Source organism: Aspergillus oryzae, chromosome 2 (assembly GCF_000184455.2).
Source record: "Aspergillus oryzae RIB40 DNA, chromosome 2".
In the NCBI taxonomy this organism is placed as follows: domain Eukaryota; kingdom Fungi; phylum Ascomycota; class Eurotiomycetes; order Eurotiales; family Aspergillaceae; genus Aspergillus; species Aspergillus oryzae.
The window spans coordinates 3,460,208-3,474,655 of record NC_036436.1 but is presented as its reverse complement, the minus strand read 5'-3'; the positions used below and the strand labels follow the sequence as shown (position 1 = coordinate 3,474,655).

Genomic DNA, 14,448 nt, shown 5'->3' with positions numbered 1-14,448 from the left:
CACAGCCACTGCAGCGCCTCGTTCGATTCGCTGGTGCCTGGTCGGATGCCAGGCTGTTTCGTGTTCTGGGTAAGTAGGAAGGGATTGGGCTTAGCCTTGGTTTTGGACGGTATCTTGTATGTATGTGTATACTTACTGGGTTTGGGGGTTTTGGTATTGGGTGGAATTGTTGGTGTTGTACAATGGGTATGGGGGTGTTTCAGGTATGTTGTACCTGCATTAGGTCGCATGGTTATTATTACTCCCGGACTATGTGGATATTGCTATCCTGGTCATGGGTCATAGCTTTCGATTAAATGGCATTTTTCAACGGTAAATGTTGGGATTTGGTTGTAGGGCTCGAGTGTTGGGGGACGGCTTGTCTAGACTCTATTAGTCGATATGTTAGGGAAGGGGAGTTGAAAGAAAGCAGTCGCCCTTGCAAGCCGTAGTAGCCCTAACTCATCTAACAAAGGATGTCCGACACTACTGTACATCCATGTTCAAGTATTGCTCCGTCCTTGTTTGATTCATGCTCATTTCCACAGGCGAATGAATTTCTGGGATATAAATAGATGTCTGACTGTGCATAGCTACTGCTACGATCTATCTACACGGTGATTTTCGGATATTCTGGCGGAGAGACACGTATAACCATCTCGATCGTTCCCCGACGTATCCAGATCTATACACGATGGTAAGACTCACAACATACTTCGCAAAACAAGTGCATAAATGTATGCGCTTCTGATCCGATATCCGATCTGTGTAGATCCCAAAGTGGGTGCCAACAAATCGAGTCACCACTATCATCTGATTGGATTAGCAATGACAGGATCGCTTGGCTATGCGATCGACTCCAGGATAGCGCATGTTGTGTTGTTCACGCATAGTGAAGCGTTTGGAGGGCGTCCAGTCGATGGAACCCATGTCTAATGACTGTGCGACCATGTTTAATGAACCTGATGCAGGTGGACAGTGGTGGTGACATGGTCCCAATCACCGAGGTCAAACACATGCTGATCGACTGCCGTTAGATAATCGGTCGGGAATGGACTCCAGTCGATCATTCAGCAGGTCAAGACCAAACGGGAACATTTTCGACTTCATGCAAGGGTCACGCCCTCACAGTGAGGAGAAAACGGGGAGAAAAAGAAAAGCCAAAAGAAAAGGTGAAATAATAAACATGCAGGATGACCTCATGCAGGCTTCCCGTGCAGAAAGCCCGGACTTGTTATTCGACGACACGAGGGCTGCGGCCATCACCTGATGTTGAGCCATGCGCCCATCTTCCCATCACGGGAGCAAACCAGAGGAAAGTCTGAATGAACCGGGGTAAACTAGAGGGTGTACAGAGTACGGAGTTAAGTCAACAGTCGTGGTCGTGAGACATGCGGTATCCAAGATGGTGGAGCTCGGTAGCCACGGCAAGGTCGGCGTCTATGATGTAGAATGATGTATTAGATCGATCCAGTATCGACCAAAAACCCCCGCATCCGACCGAACATGATGTAGTATTCTATTCTCTTCAAGAATACTGTTTTTTTTTTTTTTTTGTCATGGCTGTGTTTCTCGGTGATGATGATCAGCCTCCCTTGAATCCTGCCTTATTTCCTTGGCGCTGGGCTCTTGCTGTCATGGTCCGAGCTCATTAATCTCGGACGAATCCACTTTTGCACCAGGCAACCAGCATTTTTGGCTGTTTTGGATGCTGAACGAATACGAGTCACCAAGCCAATTTAAACTCCTGAATAGCTGGAGAGAAAGCATATTTATAGTTATCAAGGTATTCTTCTACCAGGGGAGCTGGATCGTTGACCCAATCCAGATTCCTTGGAAATATATTAAAACGGATGAGCGACTTTTCAACCTGATACAGGCGTCTATCGATAACATTCCATCCTTAATCTACTCCAGAGTAAGCTAATCACTCAGCCATGCTGATGCGTCTTAATAGACTAAGATAAGATGATATCACTCTTGAAAGCGAGAAATGTTGGGGCGGAAGTTGTTATGTAGGATGAGCACGGAGGTACGGAGGACAGCACAAAGGAATTGAACGTGTGTGGTCACCTGTCCCCCTTCTCTTTTTCTCCAAGCTTAAGCTCCCTGAACTTGGAACTTATGTAGGATTAATTTTCTCGGATGCAGGATTGACCAGCTCCGCTCGGCGCGGCTTGCCGTGATCTTCCCACGCTGTTTTGGTTCGGTATGGTTCCAGTACCTTACCGGACAGTAATCTGGCCCTGCGCCGTAAGGTTGTCTCGTGTGCCCAATAATGTGCTACTAGTTGGGGAACTAGTCGACCTGTAGAGGGAAAAATGATATTCATTACCTACACAGAGTAATACCTTCTTTCGACAATGTCCTTGGTAGCTCAGGGATGTCATGTCGGCTTATTGTTTACTAATGCCGTGTCACTTCATCTATGCGTCGCCTCCCTTTTGACAGCCCCCAAATGCAGGTGTTGTTTCGGGATGGAACTAAATCAAAGATGACAGTTGTTTGAGGTCGAAAGAAACTTGTCGGGGATCAGAATTGCGATGGCTGGAAGACCTTTATTAAATTTGTTTGGGGGCAAGAAAATAACAATAATACTAAAAAAAAAAGAATAAAACAAAGCAAATGTTGGCTGACTCTGCCTTAGTGGCCACCAGGTTGACTCCGGCGGCTATTGGCTGAGCCTCCTTATAAGAAAGTCTTACGATGTTGAGATGATACCAAGAACAAGGTAAACTTACTACTTGCGCACTATTGCCAGATGGCCGATCGGAGCCTCTTTTTGGATCCGCTATCAGATCCATTCAACACTCTCCCATTTGCTTATTGCCCAAAAGTCTTGTCCGGACGAAGCTCCTGGACAATAAAAGGAGAAAGAGTACTCCGTAAAAGGACGTGCTCTTGTATAGTAGCAACCCAACTACCACCAATACTAAACTAATTCAGGGACAGTGGGGCTTGGCTGCATGCTAATCGGCGATTTCTTTGGCCGGTCAGTGTGACCGTTGTGGATTAAGCGAAATTGACTTGGGAAGATCCTCGCCCTCCCGTTGGTGGAGAACCGACCAAGGTGGGGTATCATTCCCAAATCAATGAAAGAGTGTCATGATGATTGGTCCGATGGTTTAACTAGGATTGGAATGAAGTCGGAGCGTCTCGCCTCTTTTTCATTTTTCTTACTTTCTTACTTTTTCTTTTTTAATTTGTATTTCCTGACAATATGATAATGAGTTTTCTCTTTGGCTTACTGTACCTTTCAAGCGACCTACCGGTATTCTCGACTGAACGAGTAATTGGCCCCTTGTAATCACCTTTGTCACATTTTTTTCTATGTTGACTCGGCGTCTATTATTCCCGTATCCTCCGAATCTCCGCCGTACCCGCCAGTCATTAGGACGTGCACCGTAGTCGGTATGGGGCTGTCGGACGTTATCCGTTCCAGTGTCAAATTCTGGAGACTGAAATTTTCTGTCATTCTGTTTATTTTATTTTTATTTTTATTTTTCCAGACCTTGGGACTCTTCCCAAGGCACTCTCGGGTCCGGGAGTTTTCATCGCATCCTCGGCACCTCCTGAGGATGACTAGTCCCAATTGGGGGCCGCGGCTTGCCCTGATGAGGCTTAGCGGAATCGACAGGAGCACCTCAAAGGAGTTAGTCGTGACGACAACGATACAGGCCAAATCCCGTAATTACGGATACGCTAGGCCCCGTAATCGTATCCGCCGACGTCCGTCGCCCCGTCGCTCTTCACCTTTGGCGCTGCGGTCCATCACTTGCAAAATCCTCACGTATCGTCTCATTTACTAAATACTTACTTGCCTCTTTTCTTTCCCTCCTCTTCTTTTTCTACTTCTCCTCCTCACCCTCCGACCCTCGTCTACCTCCCTACCCTAATTCCACCACCACGAACTCTCCGGCTCCGTGGCCATCTACCCGCCTTGCGACTCGATCTCGTTCCTGGTTTTCTCACTCTTCCGGCCCTTACGGTCCGCCTTGCGTCAGAGGAACCCTTGCAACGTGACCTCCACTAGAAAACATCCTCGTTTGGCCGCTGGAGACCGGAGCCCGCGCTCCCAAATATAACTCATTCACCTTTAATTTCTCCGCCTGTCGGTCCCTGTCGGTGATCAAAACGTTCTTCTCCAGCTGTCTGGTCCAACGTTACGTTGAGCGCCTAGAACCCCCCTTTCCGTCTGCTCCGCCGAGGGTGTTTTTGACCTTCGATCCTCTTCTCGACTCTCGCGGCATTCTTCCACCCCTAATCCTTCTCGCCGTGAAATAATATATTGAGTCTTGTGAAAGACTTGCCGCAGAGATGAATCCCACCCTTCCGTCATGGAAGGATCGGACGCAAAATCAGTTCGGGAAGCTTCAAATCCAAGTACCATGGCGCTCAATCCAGCTCCTGGTGCCGCATCGCATGCGACGGAAGATTCGGTCGAAGCTGAGGAGTAGGATATCGCCCACCTCGTCGATATCCTCTTTGCAAACTTCGTTCTCGCCTGTGGACACGCTCCGGTCGCTACAAAGCCATCGGTGGACGACATACGACTTCCAATATTTGCTATTGTTGATCGTCGCGATCTTCTCATTGACAGTCATTGAGTCGCCCGGGCCTTTGGGGAAGACTGCCATGTTTACCGCGTACATTGTCGCTCTTCTACTTCCTATCACTCGTCAGTTCTTTTTGCCGTTTCTTCCGATTGCAGGATGGCTCCTGTTTTTCTACGCGTGCCAGTAAGTGAACTCACCGTTCCCTCTCAGATAGCCTTGTAAAGAAGGCAATTGCTAATCCAGTGGACTCTAGATTCATTCCGAGCGATTGGCGTCCTGCTATCTGGGTCCGGGTGCTACCGGCTTTGGAGAATATCCTCTACGGCGCCAACATCAGCAACATCCTGTCTGCTCATCAGAATGTTGTGCTCGACGTGCTAGCATGGATTCCATATGGTCTCTGCCATTACGGAGCTCCTTTCGTCGTTTCTCTGATTATGTTTATTTTTGGGCCTCCCGGTATTGTGCCGATCTTTGCGCGGACTTTCGGCTATATTAGCATGCTGGCAGTCACCATTCAGCTGTTCTTCCCCTGCTCGCCCCCGTGGTACGAGAATCTGTACGGTCTGGCACCAGCCGACTACTCGATGCAAGGTAACCCTGCGGGTCTTGCTCGCATTGACAAGCTCCTGGGCATTGACCTCTACACCTCGGGCTTCAAACAATCTCCGGTTGTCTTCGGTGCATTCCCATCGCTGCACGCCGCCGATTCGACTCTGGCAGCACTTTTCATGAGCCTGGTCTTCCCTCGCCTGAAGCCACTGTTCGTGACATATACCCTGTGGATGTGGTGGGCCACCATGTATCTGTCCCACCACTACGCCGTTGATCTGGTGTGTGGTGGGCTTTTGGCCACGGTCGCGTTCTATTTCGCGAAGACTCGGTTCATGCCCCGCGTTCAAACCGACAAGATGTTCCGATGGGACTACGACTACGTGGAATACGGCGATTCTTCTCGGGGATATGGCTACGATCTGGCCGGCTACGATGGCGACGTCAACCTGGACAGTGATGAGTGGACGGTAGGCTCGTCTTCCTCCGTCTCATCCGGCTCTCTGAGTCCCATCGATGACCATTACACCTGGGAGGGCGAGGCTCTTGCTTCCCCTGCCTCCGACATTGAGTCCGGAAGACATATGTTCAGCCCGTGATTCAGCCCTCAACTTGCATTTACGGCACTCGCGTTTTTCATTTACTGACGAACGGCGTTTTGGCCATTTTACGACATGCTGGATTCTTATTGCATTGAGCAGATTTCGACACATATATTTTTAATACGCCTTTTTTCTTCGGCACATCCGGCTTAATGGCACCCCGGATCGCGCCGTTTTCCACGCGCATCTTCAACTGTACATGCAAACATTGTTGCGAAATTAGTTGGGCTGTATGATGTGATCCTACGGCCCCGAGTCTCCCTGAAACTCCGTCAATAATCTTAATCACAAGGTCCAGCGGACTTGGCGCGATTTTCGCTGCTGAGGAGCTTGAACTTTTCTGGTGTCCTTGGAGTCATTCGCTTGTACACTGCTATCTGGATCATTCCAGATCGGACGATTTCGTCCCATTCCAACTACAGTCTTTCGCTATTCTTCAACTGGTCGAGCCTTTTGCTTCGCTTTTCTTTCTTGTACTCGGCCAGGTACATATACTTTTTTTTAACATTCTTGTCGATCGCTCACACCATTGGCGCCTAGGATTGGGGACCATGATGGAAAGAGAAAAGTATTGGGGCGCCTTTTGCATCCACTTCACTCGTTGTGCTTAGAAGGAGTTGATGCTTGTTTAATGACCTTTGCATTGGTATATAGAGCGGGGCCAGGACTACCTGATTTCCCTCTCGCGTGGTGGTTTGTTTTGGAGCATTCTTCTATAAAGAGGACATTGGTGATGCAGAGCGGCCGTTCCGAACCGTTCCCTCTACCAAGTAATGGAGACCTTGGGGAGGCACCGGGACTTCAAAGTGGCTGGGCGACAGATGCAGACGGAGTCATCTTGTCGAAGGTTGCACACCCTATGGTATTGAAAACACTTTTACGACTTGACGTTTCTCTGCTGGACACGAGCATCCACCGTGCCACAGAGTTCGTTGGATGCTTTTTATTCCATGGCATTATTATTAATTATAATCCCATCGGTAGCGTTATGATTTATGAAGAACTTTGTACATTACTTGTTTGATTCTTGTGTATACATCTTGGCTTGGACAATTTCAATGACCTGATTACTTATGCTTCATCCTCTCTCTCTTGGGCTCACTTTCGCGTTTCCTGGGTCACCGAGAGACACCGTATCGAATCCAACGTCCCGCATCGGTACGCTTCCGTTCAGTAGTATGCTACTAAGTACAACCTTTTTTTAAACCCATATTTGCCAGATCAGTCCGTCATAGGGGAGTAGCAAAACAAACTTCGACTTGGACCCAAAGAACATAAGAATCCTCCCGAGGAATGATATCTCTTAGAGGCAGATGAACCCGGTAGACGCCAGTCTTAAGCGGTGTTAGTCTCTCCTCTGTACAGTTCTCCTCTTCCGTCTGATCTGAGTCCTTCTTCTCATGATCGGAGTCTTCGGTATCATCAGTCAAGTCAGGCTGTGAGTCCACCGTGCGTTCAAAAGCTTCCAGGACTTGGCCGGGATACCGTAGTATCTGTTCATACTTTCATCCCTGATCGCATTGATACGGATTGAATCTTCCAGGGGGATGAAAATAGGGCTGGAATCGCCGACAGTATCGGGAGCAGATTCACGGCATCCGCAGTTTCGTCACTTGCTTGCTCAGAACGAGGTCTCCTATATATAAGTATATAAGGAAAGCCCTGGCTTCCGATACAGGCACGATATACCCTCAGCGGATCGAGATTCGATCCTGTAAATTCTGTCCATTTATCCATAGACTCGCAGATTGCATTGGGGCGTTAAAGATAACGTGGAAGTTCAGCGAGATCGATATCGAAGCTATCACGATGGGAGGGAAGGTCTTTCCTGCTCCGGGATACCCTTCTAGGATAAGGATGCCGTTCGGGAGCGACATGGTTGAATTGATGCAGGTAATATAGCCAGGCTACCTTTCTATCGAGAGAGATATTGGACGCCTTGATGGGGCTGCGGGAGCAAGCCTATCCGGAAAACAATAAGGAGGAAACCGGAGAAAGGTGGAGGATGAACGGATCGAGGAGACAAGGAAGAATGAGGGAAGATGGAGGAAAGAAGAATGGATGAAAAGGGGGCCCTCTTTATAGGCGAGGCTGGAGCTACTCGGTGAATCAGTTCCTACTGGTACTCTCTCTAGATGCGTGAAGTATCTGAACGATTCTACTATTGGACTATTGGACTATTGGCAGGTATGAAAGGGGAATATTCACCGTCAGGAGACTGTGTGGTTACTCTGGATGTCTGCTTACTCGGGGTTATCGACTTTTGCTTCGAGAGTGGAATACAATCACCAGGAAGAGGGAATGCTGACTGTGGAGGATGACCTTGACTTTGAAACTGTGAGAATCCCTTTCAACTATTCTATTTCAATCCTCAAAGACAGATGAATAATGGATGTTGCATCTGAAAGGAACGAGCAAACGGGCACAGTGAACCTTTTCTCAAAGAATTGAATCCATGCAATGCCTGAGTGCTTGTTGTATTTTTAGAACAAAGCAGATAAAGGCCTTACTTTTTGATTACTTGGTGATTTTCCTATATCTTTACCTCCACACACATCTCTACTGCTTGACTGAGAACATCCATCCTTCCGTACCGGGCAGTATATAATCCCACTTCCCTTCTTCCTCTATCTTGTTTATGAACCACCTGTTAGTGCTGGAGATCATTCTATTAGCTCAGACTTGACATCTTCTCTGTTTATTGGCACTTTTACCGACATATGGCCAAATTGGCAGAAGTAGACTGCCATATATTCTGCGCTCCAGGCGCTTCCAAGGATATCTGTACGCTATCCCCTTCGCAAAACCACGATCCCACTACCCCGTCTCATCCTACCACGATGGAAGCCAGTATAACTGCGACCGGACTTCGACGGGCTGGTGGGCCAAAGCTCTGCGACATACCGTACAACAGCCGCACAACCGTGATTGAACAACTTCCATTTCAGGAACTGCAGCCCATTCTCGAAACTTGGAAGGTTTGCGGGTCCATGCAGTCTATGGAGTGCACGCCGTGCTATGACGACTCTGCAGAACCGATTCTAACATTACAAGTTATGGTAGACACTCCACGAGATGATTCTCGGGAGAACTGGCTCCAGGCAGCACAGGAGATGCACGATCTTCTTCGCAGACACGGCTTGGGACATGTGACTGTTGATATTATTGACTGGCGTCTGAAAGTTGGCCCCAATATTCTTATATGCGAGCCGACTGACGCAATTTTTTCCAAGTGGGATATGGTTCGCAAACGCATCCTAGACTCTGTTGATGTGTCTGGATTCCAAATGCTAGGCTGCTATCGTATGGGCTACAAGGATGTGGAGTACAAACCGACTATCCTCATCACTGTCGATCCGAAATCAGAGCGAAACTGGAAACTCGCTAAGCAGGATGTCAACAATATCTTGAACGAGTTTGACCTTTCTATGGTGGACGTGGAGATTTATAAAGATCGCAGTATCTTTTGCGCCCGTCGACCGTCGATTCAGAGTGAAATCAACTCTCGTTATCTTGTTCATACCCGCGAAGGTCCAAGAGTAGCCACGATTGGACATAGTGTAGGTGCTCGGGATAGCGACACTTATGGCACCTTCGGGGGATGGCTCAATATACGGCAAAAGCCTGACTCTGAATGGGAGCCATTTGGCTTGACATGTCGTCATTGCATATTCGATAAACATCGCCAAGATGCGTTAATATCTGAATCAGCACAGGAGGTCGACTGTCCAACTTATGGCAAGGTCAAAGAGTGCATCGATAAACTTACGGAGACAGTCTCATACCTCAAGAGAGGAGAACCTTATCGCACCTTGGAGCAACTTAGAGTGGATGGAGACCTCCCAGACGACCGGAAAGCATTGTGGCGAAATCTCCGAGATCTCATCAAGTCTCATGAAGACGATCTTACACATCTACATTCCTACTATGATTTAAAGACGTATAGGTTTGGCGAAGTCTGGGCGCATTCTGGCGACGGCACGACTAGAATCATGGATTGGGCTCTTCTAAAGCCCCATCCGACCCGAGCGTGTCCATCTAATAAAGTGAGTTTCTGCTCTCCTCTTTCTATTCGGAAGTAGCTTAATGTGAAATTATCAGTTTGGCCAATTTACCGAGAGATATCTTCCAATGTTCCTGAAAGCTGAAAACGGCTACATAGAACAGGGTCTGCCGTTGGATCATGGCCAGCCCCTTCACACATACGGTTGCGAATCGAATGCGGCTATCTGCAGATACAGCATACTCCCCACTACGATTTTCACTGTTGCAGCGAACGGGGAGCGGCGCGCGACAGATGAGCAGTCGGTCTGTCGTCGGGCATCGCAGCCTTCTTTCGAGCCCGGTGACTCGGGGGCCCTTCTATTCACAGGCTATGGCAATGCAGTAGGAATGGCCTTTGGTGGACAAGTTCAGGGACAGATAGTGGTTTTCACCCATATCGACGACCTCATCGCAGATATCAAAGAACAGACTGGGGTTGACGAAGTAGTCTTTTACACACAGGAATGGCCTGGTGAACCGAGCAGAGGCCCTGGGGAGCGAGACAGTGGATATTGAGGGTTTGGATACGATCTATATAGAATGAATAATCGGATTGATCCAATTGATTGCGGTTATATTCCTAGTTAAATAATAAAGATATATAGCAACACTTATTCTACAAGATTGGTAGACATTCAACAATCAGGCTCTAACAGATTGATACAATCTTGAATGATTGATTGATTAAACCATGCAAGGGAGATCAGAACCGAGGCTCTTCACGAGGATGCTCAAGCCCTATTCTCAATCACCATTACCGAGGAGTAACTGGAAGTAAAAGAAGTTAGGGAATCCGTGCGAGAATACTAAAATTGAATCTAAAGCAGGATACGGTTGTGTATTGCCTGTTTAAATACTTATTGAATCTTATTAAGAAAGCAACCAATCATCTCTATTGTTTGAATAATTGTGACTGGGGTAAATATATTCTTGTCAAGAAGTTCCTGGCCAGGAACTACCTTCCTATCTTCGTATGGGTTGCTATTGTATTTCTTAGCAAGTTGTCTGGGGGTTAGCCGCTGTGAGCTAGGTTTGACTTGATCCTAGGCCTTTTAATAAGTAATTCAAGGCATAGAGAAGTCTGACCGAAAACCATCCGTCCTGTGCTCCATTACCTGTCTGAATAATAGGGTGTGTTGCGACAGTTCTGGATTTGGAGGGGACAACTTTAGCTAAATTATATCTAAGATACATTAACTACTTCTATAGCAGTAAATCAATCCAGGGAATGGCCCAACTTGGAGCTGTGTATAAGGGGAATATTGTGCGTAGGTAATAATAGTGAGTACTAATGATATCTCAATTCAATATCTATACAGAGTCCTCTTCTCCGGACCCACCAATAAACATAAAAGGACATAAACATCATCCGTTCACCAACCATACATAATACATAACAGGATTATCTCTTGTATAATAGATATATGCTGAAAATAATTCATAAGAAAGAAACAAGAGGAAAACATTGGGGTATTAAATCTATCTATCTATTCCTCTTCAAAGATCTGCACCCGGTCTGCGTACTCTTTGATTTTTGAGACGAAGGTTTCTTCGATTTCGTCGCCGTGGCCGCCTGCTACGCGGAGGATGAGTTCGTTCAAGGAGGCTCGGCCGAGGATGTCAACGTGATCGCCTTTAAATTGTTAGTTTGGGTATACAATATCTGGGAATGAGGTTGTTGTTGGGTGTTGGTTGAATGTGATGTAGGGTGATGTAGTAGGGGGTGGAGATGGAGATGTTGTACCTGTGTTTGGACCACCGCGTGGTGAGAACCTGTCTGGTTCGTGTGGCATTTCAAAGACCTTGATCTTGACTCCTGCTGGGTTGTACCGTTTAATATTCCATCCCTTGGCGCACATGTAGCCGGTGCTAAGAAGGTTGACGGTGCCGTCGCCTTCGCCCATGACGACGCCGTGGTCGACTCCGTCGCTGTTGGTGACGGTGGTGTCAATACTGACGTTTAGGTTGACCAGGGGATCGCGCTCCTCCTGGTAGTAGTAGCTGCGTTCGGTTGGTTTGCCGACGCCGTAGAAGCAATAGACCTTCATGTCCGGGGCCAATGGCAAACGGGCCTCAAGGGGGTTGAGCCATGTGCGAGGGTCGTTTTCGTTTGCTTCGACTTGCGCGGTGGTGTGTGCGACTCCGTGCGAGTAGCTGGTTTGGACTTGATTGCGGTACCATTCGTCGCTCGAGTTCATAAGATACGCCAGACTTTCGGAGACCGTGAGGTTCTTGGCTGTTAGGGACGAGTTGGTCTGCTGGAACTTCAGCAGATTTCCGTAGCTCGTGTGCTGGCCGGGCAGGTCGTCCGGAGCCCACGTTGCATTGCCCCATACGGCTTCTCCGCCCTTGGGGAGCATGCTCGAGATGCCGGGCATGGCCCGGAAGATCTCAGCTCGTTCCTCCTTGGACAGGAACTTCTCCAACCCGTACACGGCAAAGGCGTTCAACTGGGCGGTATCCCTCATTTCGCCCGAGAGGACGGCCGTTAGACCCTTGACGGCGCCCAGCATGCACCCGCTGATGTTGATCCAGGAGGCAACGTGTCTGTTAACCCAGTCACTGCCTCCCTTACCATGCTCCGGATGCTCAACCCATTTAAAGAAATAGAAGAGCACCTGCGAGCCCATGCTGTGTGAAGCTAGAGCCACTTTTTCTCCTTTCACGAGAACGGCAGTCTCGATGTAGGACTTCAACCGACTGAAGTACTGGTCACGGACCTCCAGGTTCAGATAAGACAGTCTCCAATCATAAGCGGCAGTGAAGGCATTAGTCGGATCATACCCGATTGTCGCCAGGTTCTCAAGAATCTTGTTCCAGATCCAGTATCCCGTGATGAAGAAATCAGTCGCATCAAAACCCTGTGCCGCCCGTAGCTTGATCCCCGGCGGATCCAACCCGGTATCCTTATCCAGCATGATATGGTTTTTCCACTCTGCCTTATCCAGGACCAAAGCGCGCATCATACTCCAACTGCCCCAGAGTCTCCGACGGAAATACTGGCGGGACGACACCTCGGTGCCCCAGCTCTCGAGCCCAGTGGAGATAACGCCGGGGATCATGACAATGGGATGCTTAGCTTGAATGCCTTGCGATTGAAGTTGTAGACCGACGGAGAATGAATCATAGCTGACAGCGTCGCGCTCATGTTGCTATCCGACATTAATACAATCAGATTTGATCACTACCTCCATGAAGGAAAGAGGGGTTGACATACCGAGAACTCCCTCACATCTTTCACAATGCCCTGCGGTATAACATCCATCAACGCATCCAAGTTCAGATCCATCAGCGCATCGAGACTGATCACATCTTGTTGGTTGGCGAAGAACGCGGCGACGATAATTCCGAAAATGCCGCCCAGAACGAAGATAAGACCATTGCGACGTTTACTCCGCGGCTTCGTCACGAATGACTCTTTCTTCGGTTTCTCGGCTGGCGTTGCAGTCTGCGTAGCGGGAACTACTTTGCTTTCATCGCGAGAGGAGTCCGTAGAAGCGGATTGGACATTGTCGTCCTTGGCCAGGCGACGGCGGAGCATATGGGCGATCGCCAGGAACACGGAGGACAATGGGTGGAATTGACAGCCGCGGATTGAAGGAAAGAGGTAGACTCTTCGGTATATATCAAGTAAGAAAGATACTCAACAGAACAGACAGCCAGAAAAGTGAAGTCAAGAAAGAAAAAGAAAAGGAGGGAGAAAGGAAAAAAAAAAAAGGCGCACAAGGTGAAGAAGTTGGGAAACGGAAATCACATGCTTTCTGAAGTTGCAACCAAAATGGGACGTCATGAGATTTAATTCCAAAATTACAAAGTCCGTTTTCCTCCCTTTGTACCTGAATTCCTCCTCTTACTTCCTCAGCCGCTCCAATTCCCCACACTCGCTCAGAACTATTACAACGCCCTCCCGCACCTGTCACTCTTTTCCCAAAATCAACATAGAAAGATTGGATTCTCTCAATGAGTCCGAATACGCGGCCGGAATGAGCCATGACGCTACTCCCACCGCAGTCTCCGCTGCACCACCAGACCTCCGCTACATCCGCTATGACGGCGCACGCGAAGACGAATATGTCGCTGCTATGCGGCAACTAATCTCCAAGGACCTCTCTGAGCCGTACAGCATCTACGTCTACCGGTATTTCCTCTACCAATGGGGCGATCTCTGTTTCATGGCCATGGATGACACACTGCCGGACCCGATGGTCGGGGTTGTAGTCTCGAAGCTGGAACCACATCGCGGCGGCCCATTAAGAGGGTATATTGCAATGTTGGCGGTGCGAGAAGAGCATCGAGGTCGCGGGATTGCAACGAAATTGGTCAGAATGGCGATTGATGCGATGATTGCGCGTGATGCGGACGAGGTTTGTTGCCCGGGTCCCGCAGGGTTGCACATGTGCTCCATTCAGAAGGGATTATACTAATATGAGGGGCTTGCAGATCGCGCTCGAGACCGAAATTACAAATACGGCCGCCATTAAATTGTATGAGCGACTGGGGTTCCTACGCAGTAAAAGATTGCATCGATACTATTTGAACGGTAACTCGGCCTATCGCTTGGTGCTATACCTCAAGGAGGGCGTGGGGTCCATGCGGACGGCGTTCGACCCATACGGGCCCCCTGATATGTCTGGTCCAATTGCTCCTCCGCCGCCAGCTTTGCTTCATGGAAATGGCAATCAATGATGAGACGGAATGGCAGATCGCTTCTTGTG

The 14,448-nt window shown here is 48.5% G+C and overlaps 5 protein-coding genes across 5 annotated transcripts; 4 read left to right on the top strand and 1 right to left on the bottom strand.

The window, feature by feature from the left end:
- Window positions 1-4,296: 4,296 nt before the first annotated feature.
- Window positions 4,297-5,686, top strand: AO090003000518 (phosphatase PAP2 family protein; the record flags this gene model as incomplete). The annotated part of the gene is made up of 2 exons (XM_001819637.3): window positions 4,297-4,718; window positions 4,789-5,686. 2 exons carry the CDS (start codon window positions 4,297-4,299, stop codon window positions 5,684-5,686), a joined length of 1,320 nt encoding a protein of 439 aa, XP_001819689.1.
- A 155-nt stretch (window positions 5,687-5,841) lies between these two features.
- On the top strand, window positions 5,842-7,077 carry AO090003000517 (uncharacterized protein; the record flags this gene model as incomplete). The annotated part of the gene is made up of 5 exons (XM_023234921.1): window positions 5,842-5,884; window positions 5,988-6,174; window positions 6,230-6,616; window positions 6,674-6,696; window positions 7,055-7,077. The coding sequence occupies 5 exons, from the start codon at window positions 5,842-5,844 to the stop codon at window positions 7,075-7,077; spliced, it is 663 nt and encodes a 220-aa protein (XP_023089990.1).
- A 1,332-nt stretch (window positions 7,078-8,409) lies between these two features.
- Window positions 8,410-10,249, top strand: AO090003000515 (uncharacterized protein; the record flags this gene model as incomplete). The annotated part of the gene is made up of 2 exons (XM_001819635.3): window positions 8,410-9,735; window positions 9,791-10,249. The coding sequence occupies 2 exons, from the start codon at window positions 8,410-8,412 to the stop codon at window positions 10,247-10,249; spliced, it is 1,785 nt and encodes a 594-aa protein (XP_001819687.3).
- Window positions 10,250-11,220: 971 nt separating this feature from the next.
- Window positions 11,221-13,274, bottom strand: AO090003000514 (phospholipid:diacylglycerol acyltransferase; the record flags this gene model as incomplete). The annotated part of the gene is made up of 3 exons (XM_001819634.1): window positions 11,221-11,366; window positions 11,478-12,885; window positions 12,951-13,274. 3 exons carry the CDS (start codon window positions 13,272-13,274, stop codon window positions 11,221-11,223), a joined length of 1,878 nt encoding a protein of 625 aa, XP_001819686.1.
- Window positions 13,275-13,716: 442 nt separating this feature from the next.
- On the top strand, window positions 13,717-14,419 carry AO090003000513 (peptide alpha-N-acetyltransferase MAK3; the record flags this gene model as incomplete). The annotated part of the gene is made up of 2 exons (XM_001819633.1): window positions 13,717-14,097; window positions 14,174-14,419. The coding sequence occupies 2 exons, from the start codon at window positions 13,717-13,719 to the stop codon at window positions 14,417-14,419; spliced, it is 627 nt and encodes a 208-aa protein (XP_001819685.1).
- Between the last annotated feature and the right edge of the window lie 29 nt (window positions 14,420-14,448).